The sequence below is a fragment of the Mustela lutreola genome, chromosome 11 (assembly GCF_030435805.1).
Source record: "Mustela lutreola isolate mMusLut2 chromosome 11, mMusLut2.pri, whole genome shotgun sequence".
Lineage (NCBI taxonomy): Eukaryota > Metazoa > Chordata > Mammalia > Carnivora > Mustelidae > Mustela > Mustela lutreola.
Genome location: NC_081300.1, coordinates 7,845,948 through 7,858,905, shown reverse-complemented (window position 1 = coordinate 7,858,905; position 12,958 = coordinate 7,845,948). Strand labels below are relative to the sequence as shown.

Below are 12,958 nucleotides of genomic sequence, written 5' to 3'. Positions count from 1 at the left end.
GTTCAAAGACGGAGATATGCCGGCTGGACTAGTCAAGTGGGGATGTCTCACCATCTGCAGTGAGCCAGCTGGCCACCCAGGAGAGCTGGTGGTGTACATTCTAGTCCAAGTACAGGAGAAGACTAATGTCCCAGCTCACAAATAGGCGGAAAGAGCGAATTCTCCATCATCCCCTTATCTTCTGTTCAGGCTTGCAGTGGATTAGAGGAGGCCCACCCACAGTGGGGAGGACAATCTGTTTCACTTGGTCTACAGATCCAAATGTCAATCTCATCTATAAGCACCCCCCAACACACACACACACAGAACATTGTGTAATTCAATGTCTTGGCACCCTTTGGCCTAGTCAAGTGGGCACGTAAAATGATCCAACACACCTGCCATGAAGAGTGGGCTCTTGGCTCTCTAAAGGTGATTTCAGGATGTGAGGCAGACAGTTTGAGTGAGAATTTCCAATAGCAGTCATGGGACTATTGAAGCTCAGTAAATGACAAATTGCCCCGATCTGGGCGCCTGGGTGGCTCAGTGGGTTAAGCCACTGCCTTCGGCTCAGGTCATGATCTCAGGGTCCTGGGATCGAGTCCTGCATCGGGCTCTCTGCTCAGCAGGGAGCCTGCTTCCTTCTCTCTCTCTCTCTGCCTGCCTCACAGTGTACTTGTGATTTCTCTCTGTCAAATAAATAAATAAAATCTTAAAAAAAAAAATTGCCCCGATCTGAAATGGGCATAACTGAACTTTGATATGACCTGCAGGTTCGTGCCAGAGGCCATGCCCCTTCTTCCATGAACGCCTGGGCAGTAGCAGGATGACTCTGTACCTCCCCTCGCTTAACCCTTGCATGGAAGTAATTAAGGAGAAGTAAAAGTACCCAAGTCAAGATTGAAGAAACACAGCACAGTAAACCATGTTTTAATGGTATTAACCACCTCTTAAAACACAGCAATTACTAAATGGAGTTTAAAGCAAACGACTTGCTCAAATGGAACTAAGTCACAGCTTAGTTAGGAACTTCTGTCTTTGAAAGAAGACTTTATTCATCATGTAGCCAAACCTTCTAACTTAAAAATAGCAATACAAAATCCAAACTTAGGTAAGAATAAGATAAGTAATATTTTTTTTCATGTAGGAAACTTCCATTTCTTTACCTCTTTTTTGGAACATTCAATATCCCTATCTCCTCTGTCATTTGCTTTGTTCCATGACTTGGTGTATGTAGGAATCTAGAAACTAATTGAGAGACCTTGGAGGAGAAGGTGGATGGGGGAGGTTGGTAGGGATGGAAAACCTGCTCAAACAGGTAAAGCAATTATATTCAGCTCCCCTAAGTCAGAGAGACTAAGAAATCAGCTCCCTTAAGAAATCCTGAATCATTTCTGCTTTGTCTAGATTTGTAAGATGTTCTTTCCTTTCATGTCTTGTATTAAAAATCTAACTGGGAAGAAGGCATGTAAAATTAGGAGTGCCAAAATACGAATTTATACCTGATTCGTCAGGGGAAACACAGAGATGGTTGGTCAGTCCTTAACTAGGATACGTCATTATGAACCTTGGTGAGCACCAGACTCTTAAACCTAAGAAAGTCAAAGATACCAAGGGAGAACATAAAAGAATTGACACTTTTATTTATGATGGGGAAATAGTGGTTCCATTTCTTAGCTTCTACTTTCAAGGTGACTCAAATTATCTGTTCACCATATTTTTAATTCATATATTTTTTTAATTTAAGTCTAATTGACACACAAGGTTACACTGGTTTCAGGTGCAAAACTTCGTGATTCAGCTTCACTACACATTATGCTCTGTTCACCGCAAGTAGACCCCTCTGTAACCGTACAACACCGTTACAATAGCATTGATTATATTCCCAGTTCAGATTTTCTTTTAAGATTTTATTTATTTATTTGATACAGAGAGAGACACAGCGAGAGAGGGAACATAAGCAGGGGGAGTGAGAGAGGGAGAAGCAGACTCCCCACTGAGCAGGGAGCCTGATGTGGGACTCGATCCCTGGATCCTGGAATCATGACCTGAGCCGAAGGCAGAAGCTTAACTGAGCCACCCAGGCACCCCTCAATTCAGATTTTTAAAGGAATTCAATTTAAAGTTTAAATGGAGTTTAAAAAGTAAGGTTTAAAATCTATTAAACTGGAAAGATGACATTTGACATTCTTCAAAAAAAAAAAATTTGATATGCTTCAATTCTTAAAATTTAAGTCAATTCATGTTTTCACCATGGTACTTAATTTTCATCTCTGCTGCAAAACAAATGAAAAACCTCAAATATATGTTCACATCCTTTGTAATACCCATCAGTATTTGCCCTCGGTATGTCAGAATGATGGAGTCATTTTACTGGGTGGCTTGTTTTGATAATGGCAATGAAAGACTAAAAGTTATGCTGTGTCAGTGATCTGTCAACTAAAAAACCTATAGAGAAAAATTTTAACATAACCAATTCACTAGCTTTCAATCTCCAAAGCATATTATTATGTTAAGTATTTCATATAATCACCTACTCATGTGCTGAGTTTCTAAATGAAGAGGTAAATACATATGAGAGTAAAGGCAACTAATGAGTTAACTTTTTTTTTTTAAGATTTTATTTATTCATTTGAGTGGAAGAGAGACAAAGAGCACAAGCAGGGGGAGAGGCAGAGGGAGAGAGAGAAGCAGACTCCCTGCTGAGCTGGGACCCTGACCCCAGCACCCTGGGATCATGACCTGAGCTGAAGGCAGACACTTAACTGCTTGAACCACCCAGGAGCCCCTACTTATTTCTTTTTTAATACAATTTTTAAAATATTTTCCAGAAGCTAATACAGTGCCTGACATGTGATTGGTGGATGTCCAAAAAAATGTCAGTGAATGCATAAAAATAACCTAAAAAAAAAAAGACAAGATTGTAAGGTGAGAAAGTAAACCAATATAAAATCAAGTATCGTCTTGCATTTCTTTTCAGTTTTGGCTACACTTGAAACACTTTCCTCTCTAGTCACTTAAGACACTGAAATTATCTTTAATTTAAAAATTACCTTCATTAACTATGTTTGGCATAAAAAGAGAATAAAAATGCAATTTGTAAACCCTGATTACAGGCTCTTTTGCTCTGAAGAAATACAATGATCTCATTTTTAGGTTCCTCTCAAAATGGTGAAGAGAAGCATAACTCATCTAATTCAGTGAATAAATATTAGTAACTTGCATGTTAAACTGTAAAAATTTCCCTACCATAGCCTGGCAGTCAAATTCACTTTAAAAGGGAAGTATATAATTTCTAAATGACAGAATTTAAGTTTTCGCTTGACTTGCTTTTGTTATTACCTCTCTCCCAGACAAATCGGCTTGAGTCTATGTCAGTAGCTGTTTCGTGAGTTATACACCCAGCCTCCCCCAAAACAGTTTCAAAAAAGAACAGTATACGTCAGCCAGGAATGTAAGGCCGATCTCTGTTCTCTTTGCTGTGGTCTGGCCCTGCTCCATTCAGAAGAATATACTAACGCCAGGGGATTGTTCTTAAAAAAAAAAAGAAAGAAAGAAAATTTTCTCCTTTATGTTTCATTTTGCTTTTTCATTGTCAGGGACCACAAAATCAATACTTGTCAAGTTGCCATCATACTGATAATTTTCAGTCAATTCAGTCCACAAGTGAATGGAGCCTTGGGTGCTTTTTGTGATTGGCACTGGGGGTTACGGATGTTAAACTCCTAATTCTCAAGGCGTATCCAATATTTTTCCCATAAAGCCACCAGGAGATATGTATACAGGATGAATATAAAATTAGCTGTAAGCCTTTAAAAAAATTTTTTTGCCCTAAACCCTCATAAACATCTAATGTAACAATGTAATAAGGATAATAGTAGAACTTTGTGATCATGCGTTGAGGTAATTAAAGAACAACTAAAGTGTTATGGCTTACTCTACATCTTCACCTGCTAGATTTTTCAGTTCTAAATTTTTGAGGCAGAAAGGAAGGTAAGTAGAAAAGCATCTTACAAGTATCTCTTTTTAAGAATTTACAGGAGTGCCTGGGTGGCTCAGTGGGTTAAGCCTCTGCCTTCAGCTCAGGTCATGATCCCAGGGTCCTGGAATCGAGCCCCGCATCGGGCTCTCTGCTCGGCGGGGAGCCTGCTTCCTCCTCTTTCTCTCTCTGCCTGCCTCTCTGCCTACTTGTGATCTGTATGTCAAATAAATAAATAAAATCTTTAAAAAAAAAAAGGAATTTACAAAATTTGGGGGACACTCGATTGACTTTTGCATTGAGTTGAAAAGGACCAAAGGAAAAAATTCAAAAGTAAAAAAAAGTAAATAAAATAGAATAAAATTAAAACTTTGAAAATATTTGAAAAGATGAAAGTAGTTTAATTAATGTGGATGGTGATTTGGCCATCACAAGTGGAAGATTTAGAGAATCTTCAAACAAATCTGTACACTTGAGATCATTTAGATCAACTCTTTCATTTAAAAAAATTGGTTTTATAAAGGATCAGAAATGTAAGTCACAACGCTAATTTTCAGCAGATCCTGACCTAAAATCAGGATCTCCTTAAAGGATCAGGTTTCTCAACTTGTTTGAGGGAAAGCATTGTATCCCTAAGGTCCCAACGGTGAAATCAACCAACAGCCGCCATATGTATTGACTATTTGGAGCCCTAAAACAATACCGTCAAGAGGCAGAGAGGACGGCAAATGGTCCACCTACCTTCTTCCTTACAAAGGACTTGACATGAATTAGGGGGTGCAGGGAGGGTTTCATAGTAATTCACTTGTTTTATTGATTAATTGACTGATTTATGGGCACACCGTGGAGAAATATCCTTAGGAACTTGCTTTGACAGAAAAGGAACAGCCGCAGAGAAGGAGAGCGCACCTTCAAAATGTGTAACCCAAGCCCTGTGCCAAGCGCTAGCTTTCTCTCCTTTACAGAAATGTTCATAATTAAAGAATTATGCATGCCTTTCTGCTTCTCATCTTCTGTGAACAAAATCGAGCTTAGCAATAAGCAGCTTCCCTCTAAAATCACGGGTCTGGGTTCAGACACTTAAATTTCAATGACCTTGAGCAGATCCCTTCGCCGCCCCTCTTAGGATGGCATTTTCTGTAGGGGGAAGCAGTGAGGGCCTTGCGGGTGTTTGAGGCTCAGTGAGGTAATGCACAGACTTCAAGTGACCAAAATCCTTCAAGTGGCCTAAATCCTTGCCCCCTGGGGGTTAGCTATTGTTCTCACACGTTACTACAACTGTTGCTGTTATTTCAATTCATTAGAAACTGGAACTCTGCAACAAAACACACACCACCCCCCCACCCCCCACCCCCCACCCCCACCCCCGTTGTCTTGAAAATCAGATCAGATGTCTGCGCTACACTGGAAACAGATTGTGTGTGTGTGTGTGTGTGTGTGTGTGTGTGTGTGTGTGTCAGTTGGAAGGGAGACCCCAAATGATCAATACAGTATTTTATAAATTTAGCAGCAAACTTGTAATTGCTAAGTGACAGAGACTGAGCTAGGTACTTTTTAAACACTACATCTCCACCAAAGTCCTGTGAGAGTACTCTGACCCTTGCTTTAAAACTTAACATTAATTAATTAAATCCAATTAATAAATTAATGGCACTTCTCTTTTTAACTTAACCATTTACATAAAGAACTATTAGTGAGGGGCGCCCGGGTGGTTCAGTCAGTCAAGCATCCCACTCTTGGTTTCGACTAAGGTCATGATCTTGGGGTCCTAGGGTTGCCCTACTCAGTGCAGAGTCTGCTAGACTCAGTCTCTCTGCCCCTCCCCCCAGCCCACTCATGCATGTGCGCTCCCTCTCTCCCTCTTTCTCTAAAGAGAAATAAATCTTTCCTGGAAGCACAGTTACTTTCTTGTGCATTTGTCCAGAGTTTCATGTACATGCAAGCGAAGACATACTTTTCCTTATGAAAATGTTTGTCCGGTGTACATATTACTGCCACCCTTTTTCCATTTAGTATTGTGGTTTAGGTATCGATTTTAATAGTAGTAGTGACAAAAGTACTACTATTTAATGAGTAATAATCATAACATACACTGTTTTAAGATTTACATATATTAATTCATTTAATATTTAAACCTCTGAAAAAAGTACTGACATAATATACCTATTTTATAGATGAGAAATTATCAGGTGTTGTGAGTTCCAAATATTTTTCCTAGTTTTTATTTGCCTGCTCATGTGTATGATATCTTTTTTATTTAAAAAAAAAAAAAAAAGGTCTTTTTTCAGGCAGTGCCATTCTTTTTTTTTCTTTTGTCACCTTTTGGCTTAGATCATAGCTTGAAACTCCTTTTTCCTGAGTTTATATAGGAATTCTTCCCTATTTTCTTCTACTACTTTTTTTTTTTTACTTGCTTTCTCTGCAATTTAGGTCACTGGAGGCAGAGACATGGATCCAGTATTTTTTCTAACAACCAGTGTCCATCCCAGCTTATTGGAGGGTCCAGTTTCCCTCACAAACTGGAGATGACACTTCCCTTCCGTATTTACCTCTCATATGATGGCGGATCTGTTTCCAGACTTGCTGTCCGATTGCTTCTGTCCTTTGTCCATTTTGCTTGCACTTTCTTACCCCAGATCCAAGTCGGAACTCACCAGAGCTCATAGAGAGAAACTTCAGCTTCTTTTTGCAGCTGCTAAAAGGAAAGTGGAATGCCTGCATTGTCAGAGGACAATAGAGATTAAACCATTAATGGAATAAAAGTGTTAATTGGCTTTAACTGCTCGGCGGCAGAAAGAAAGGCTGTGCTTTGAAGAATTTCATTACTTTCTATAATTAAACATTAAATTTTAAATACTGAATAGATACACCACGGGGTTTTCAGGAAAGTGCTCCTGCTCCTCTCCACTGCTGAGGGTTTAAAATTTTTGTGTGCATGGTGGGTAAATATTTGGTCATGAAATAGATCCACAATATTGCAAAACTTACACTGAGAATGAAGTCATACAGCTTTGAACGTGCACAACGTTGCCAGAGGTAGACAGATTGTCTATAGTAAAATTGTATCTAAGGACCCACAGATAACTATTCTAAAGTATCTATGTTCACTTTTTTTTTTTAAGATTTTATTTATTTATTTGACACACAGAGAGAGAAATCACAAGTAGGCAGAGAGGCAGGCAGAGAGAGAGGAGGAAGCAGGCCCCCTGCTGAGCAGAGAGCCCAATGTGAGGCTGGATCCCAGGACCCTGAGATCACGACCTAAGCCAAAGCCAGAGGCTTAACCCACTGAGCCACCCCCGCACTCTCTATGTTCACTTTTTAAAAGGAAAATATTTCCATAACTTTTGTTTGGGTGAATTTCTTTTGCTTGTGATCTGGAAAAAGACTGGGACTGAACCCTTCAGACAGAGTTAAGTTTGAGACTTAAAGGCAGGAAAAGGAGGGCATCCTTAATAGCTTACGTGGTACGTAGGGCATGTTCTTAAGAGATTTGCTTCCCGGGGACCCTCTTTTAGAGCTGTCTCTCCCCTTTGAGCAGAACTGGGAGAACCCTGCATAGCGGAGCCCCTCATTTGAGGTTTGGTTTCCTGTGAACACAGACATTCCTTCACACCATCTCTGCTTGGTCCTTACTAGAACACAGCAGAGACTAGTTATTTGGAATGACTGTGGAAGTGAGTGGTGAGATGGGCTGGAGAAGGAGAGGACAACGGGAATTTGAGAAAGAGCCATCGAGGGGCGCCTGGGGGCTCAGCTGGTAAAGCATCTGCCTTCCGCACAGGTCATGATCCTGGAGTCTTGGGATCGAGTCCTGCATTGGGCTCCCTGCTCAGTGGGAGTCTGCCAACCCCACAGCTCATGCCTCTCTTGCTCTCTCTCAAATAAATAAATAAAATCTGGGAGGAAGGAAGAAAGAAAGGAAGAAAAGAAAAAGAGGGAAAGGAAAGGAGCCTGTCAGGAAATACTAGGATTTTCTTGGACTCTTACTCTGTGGAACCGTATTGACAACGTAACACACATCAGCTGCCTAGAGTGGAGGGGTCCGCTCATCGTTAGGTTGCTGTAGTGAAGTGCAGAGAAGGCAGGCAGGCCAGAAGGGACAGGCTCAGGCTTCCAGGAGCTCCCCACCGCCGCCCCCGTGCCAGGGCAGTCACACGGGAAACGCTTGTCCCCCCCAACGATGGTGTGTGAAAGACGTGAGAAGCCTTGTTAACCGGGGGAGCTACGGCAAGCCTTACCATCAGGGTTTTTCCTAAGGATCAGTCACATGGGCAGGCTGAGTCTCTCGACTCCAACCTCCACCGGAGCAAAGGAAGCATCATATTAGGATAAACTCATCCAGTCATACTGGGACAGCATGGCTCAAGGCCTCAGACACACAAAAACTCACTCTTATCAGGCTGCATATTCCCAACCAAGACTCACAGAAACTGGCCAAGGGACCGCCCCCCTTCCCATCTCCCTCCTGTGTCCACCCCAACCCCCACCCCCCAGCCCAAACACAGGCTTTTCTTCAGAACGGGCAGGGTTTGGGTGCCCGTGGCCCGCTGGATTAATCCATCCGTGACCAAATGGAAACAACCTTGTAACCAAGTCTTTTTGCCCCAGTTTTATAGATAAGGGACTGAATTGGTAAAGCAATGTGTCCTGGTCAACCCCCCATTACCTCCTGTTGGCCCCGCCCCTCTGCCTGCTGGCACTTACTACAGGTAAGTGTGTTCTTCTCCCAACAATGCCTGTTTTCCCCACTCCTTGTAGAGCCTCGGAGGCAGTGAGTCGTGTATACGTCTCCATCCTTTCCATCCTCAGGCTCAGGACAGTGCCTGGCTTACTGTACCTGCCCGATAAATATGGGGTAAATGAACATCACCGGCCATGACATGATGGTTGACATCTGTGCCTTTTGACTTTCGGATCCTATACTATTCTAATGTCCCCTAGGTCACAATGTCAAAAGCAAAAAACAAAACAAAACAAAACAACACCCTGGAACTTAATGTGTCAGTCCTACTTAGAATTTTTATGAGGCTCTGGTTTGTTCCTTAAAGCCGAAGGAAACTTAGAGAGGATATTCTATGACATTCAATGTTTGGTAAGAAAAAATATGAATTTTGTGAAAATACCTTGCTAAGTAGAAAGAGAGCTAACGATTGTAATTGTATATAAATTTCCATCAAATTCAGTTTGGAGCCAAGACCGACATAGAGTATCCACAAGGTCACCTTTTCTGCAAATAAATGCTATCGCGGAACACGCATGTTAGTGGCAAGGGGGTTAGGCTACTCAGATGCAGGTAGCACCTCTGTCTTGGCTCTTCCCAAGTTAAGGAAAAGGTTCTTTTAGTTTTTTTGTTCCTTTTGTCATGATGTTTCCTTTCGGACCTTCAGTGTCCTATGTCACTGTCTGAAACTATACAAACAGCTTCTGATTTTCCTCATTTGGGCCCTGAGTGTGATCTCCGACTCCCCTTCAATGAAATGGTGATGTGTAGAGTTTGATATGCCTGTGCTTCCCAAACTATAACGTGCAGAGGAGTCACGTGGGGTCTAGGATACACAGTTCCATTCCGTTAATCCGGACAGGCCCCAGTGAGGCCGGGGTTGTGAGTCTGTGGACCACACGTGGAGTAGCAAGTCGAAATGACACTAAGCAGGGAAACCTAAGCTGTTCGCTCCAACACCGCAGACGAAAGTCACTAAGTAAGAACTAATTTTACCGAAGGCGTGTGAGCAGCTTGGCTGTAGGTACCCACGTTGAAGAAAGACCATCTTTGACTGCAAATGTCTCCACTTTTTAAAGCTAGTATGTTTTAAGGCCTTGTTTGATGATCCAAGAAAGGCTGGAGTGGACAGGAGTCTGTGTTTCAGAGGCTGGAGGAAACCCCCCGTAAGCTTCTAAACCCTTTGCGGGCAGCTGAGTCCCAGGAAGTGGGCAAGGGTGGACCCCCCCCACCCCGTCGGTGACTGAGTAAGAACTGACAGTCGGTGTCTTCACCGTCTCATCTCCGAGGAGTCCCACGCGGTGCTTTCACAGGACAAGGAGCAGAGCCCTCGTCGGAACAAGCCGGCCCTCCACGTGTCAGTCCCTGCCCCGCTCCGACTGGTGGACTTCTGGACTCCTCTGAATCAACAAAGAAAGCTCATTTGTTTCACTTTGTGAAAACGCTTCATTTTCCCCCCAGACTTTCCATTTCACGCTGTGTGAATTTTATTAAGATCTTTTTCATAGAAGCTAAGTGCTAGCTCTACGGGGCCCTACGGGATAGCTTCCGTAGCCTCTGTGATGTCTGACGCCTCTTGAGACATTTCTTTCCACCGAAAACTCCTTGGAGAGCCATAGAGAAGAATGCAAAATCTTTGTGGTGCTGGAAGACATAGTTTGACCTCGTGAACACCTCGTGCAAATCTTTTGATGTTCTAATCTGAAAACCAACGGCACAGTGCTCCAGCCAATATCTGAGTAGATAGCATCAGACTGAGAGTGCGTGGGTCTTTCTGAGGGTCTCCAGTTATTTTTAAAGGCTGGCTTAAAGTATTAAATTAGAAATATTTTTCATCGTAGAATTAGTCTTTGTTAATAAAATTAACCAAGAATCCTATTGCCTTAGCAAGGTGTCAGTGGTTTTATTCCAATAAAGCGATGTTTTAAAGGGGTAATTATAATTAAATAATTGAAAAAGAATTTTTATTCTAATATTTTTCCCTCTTGAGTGTACATAATAGAACTTCTATTGTTATTATATGCTCTCAGAAATGACCTAGTAATCGCTGCTAATAGTCCACCAGATAAAAATATTAAAATTAAATCACTCTTTTCTCTATGGTGGATATTTTAGATTGGTCTTTGCACTGTCGTAAGGATCTTGTGGGAGGAGTACGGTTATTTGTCCTATGTTAGAAAGGTGAAAGGAGGAATAGGCAAGTTATTTAACTTGTCCCAGATCACACTGCTGGTAAGTGCCAAAGCCAAAATTCAAGCCAAATATCCTCACATCCAAATCGGGTCTTCTTTAGGCCGGGGCATTTCTTGGATTCACAAGATCTGCTTAAGGATCGCTCGGTTTAAATCCCAGCTTCAGCTTGTGTGTGCAAATCCATAAACTACAAAATGCGTAGTCTTCTTGGTGCCTCCAAGAGCGAGTATAAAATTGAAGATTTTTCTTAAGTTCTTTACATTTCAAGTGCTCTCAAATCATAGGAAATAGTGTTATGATAACACAAATGTGAAAATCCTTAAAGGAAACAACTACTTGTTTGCATTCATAAGACAGGCGAGTGCTGCATGGCAGTGGCTGAACCCACTTGTGCCTGTTTCTGTCCAGGGTTGTGAACACTTCATTTTTAAAATCCCGGACAGACATGGGTTTTTTCCTTTCGTTCCATCTCATGTACCATTTAAAGATGTGTTGGTTGGTTGGTTGGCTCGGTCAAGGCGGAATCCCCTTCCCTAGCTCCCACGGAAGTCAAGGAGGCGGGTGACACAGGGCACGGGCATCTTTTACATGGAGAACTGTTACGCACTTGAACACATGAAGACCCATCTCTTTCCCTATCTCTATTCTCACAGAATGTGTGACACAGGAGAAGGACTATTCACTTTTCAAACAAGGGAAGGAGAAATGATCTATCAGAAGGTCCATTCCGCGACACTGGCCATAGCTGAGCAACATGAAAGATTAATGCTAGAAATGGAGCAGAAGGCCCGGGTAAGGCTCCTTTCCTCGGTAACCTAACAGCTTGGAAATGAATGTCGCTGAGGTCTGGTGCACATCATGTATCTGTGGGCCCATTCACGTCAGCACCCTGGTGTCCACCCCGACCCCACCCCCACTTCAAGAGCTCACCCCAGGTACCGAATCTCTAATGCCCTATTCAGCATATGCCCAAAGAAGTTCTTTTGGGCCACGGGTAGGGAGCTGTGTGCTCCATATATCTCCCCATGACCTGTTGGCACAGTTATCTAAAGTGGGCTGGGGTGCATAGAGAGTGAATTATGAAGCAGTACTCCCTGTATATCTCTGCATAGAGATTCAACTGGGGGACCAAAATATTTGGGGGGCCAAAATAAGCAGGGAAATTTAGTTACCCCCAGAAAGGATTCTACTTTCTTTTTGTCTTTGTTTGTCCTAGATTCTCTGAAACTTCTAACACTTTCTGCACGTGTTTCAGAGCCAGTCATAAAATATTTGCAGAAGGACCTTATACTGTTTCCCAACAGTATAAGGAACTATACTACAGCTTTGTGGTCAAGCTAAGAAATCATTTAGTAAAGAATCGAAAACCACAACTTTTTACAAGTAGCTGAGGAAAAATTATAAGTGTTGCTACTAACTTCTTGGAAAGGCAAATAATGGGGTGATTATTGGTCATAATCTTAAGAGGTGACCATTCTTCAAGATTTATGGAGAGGCATTCGATTTCATTAATGAGGGAACGGGTGGAGTTTGGGGACGTAAGTGGGTTACTCACTGGAATGACACTCATCCTGTTCCGGTTTCAAGACGACAGAGTTCTATATGTAGTACTACATTTGTTTTGATTTTTTAAATTCTCCATTACATAATGTTTTTGACACATACAAAATTATCTTTTAGGTATAACAAAACAATAAGTAATTTAGCAAATTATCTTGTTATTCTTAATGCATTTCTAATTTTGCCAATACTACATACACATTTTTATCTATCTAGGAAGAGCTTTAAAGAGTTTTCCTGGAGTACCAGGGTGGCTCAGTTGGTTAAGCAATTGCCTTTGGCTCAGGTCATGATCCTGGAGTCCTGGGATCAAGTCCCGTGTCAGGCTCCTTACTCAGCAGGGAGCCTGGTTCTCGCTCTCCCTCTGCCTGCTACTCTGCCTGCTTGTGCACTTTCTCTCTCTCTCTCTTTCTGTCAATTAAATAAATAAAAATTTTAAATAAAATAAAACAAAAAAATAAAGAGCTTTCTTAATACCTCAGTGTGACAAGTGAAAATCAGGCTTTATGCAGGACAAAGGGCCT

General features: G+C 41.9%; 1 protein-coding gene across 1 annotated transcript in view; it reads left to right on the top strand.

The window, feature by feature from the left end:
* The window catches only part of DOK6 (docking protein 6), a 386,183-nt gene that overhangs the window by 285,666 nt on the left and 87,559 nt on the right, over nt 1-12,958 (top strand). Inside the window, exon 6 of the mRNA XM_059139419.1 lies at nt 11,528-11,666. Within this exon, the coding sequence (XP_058995402.1) occupies nt 11,528-11,666 (139 nt within the window). The remainder of the gene's footprint in view (nt 1-11,527; nt 11,667-12,958) is intronic.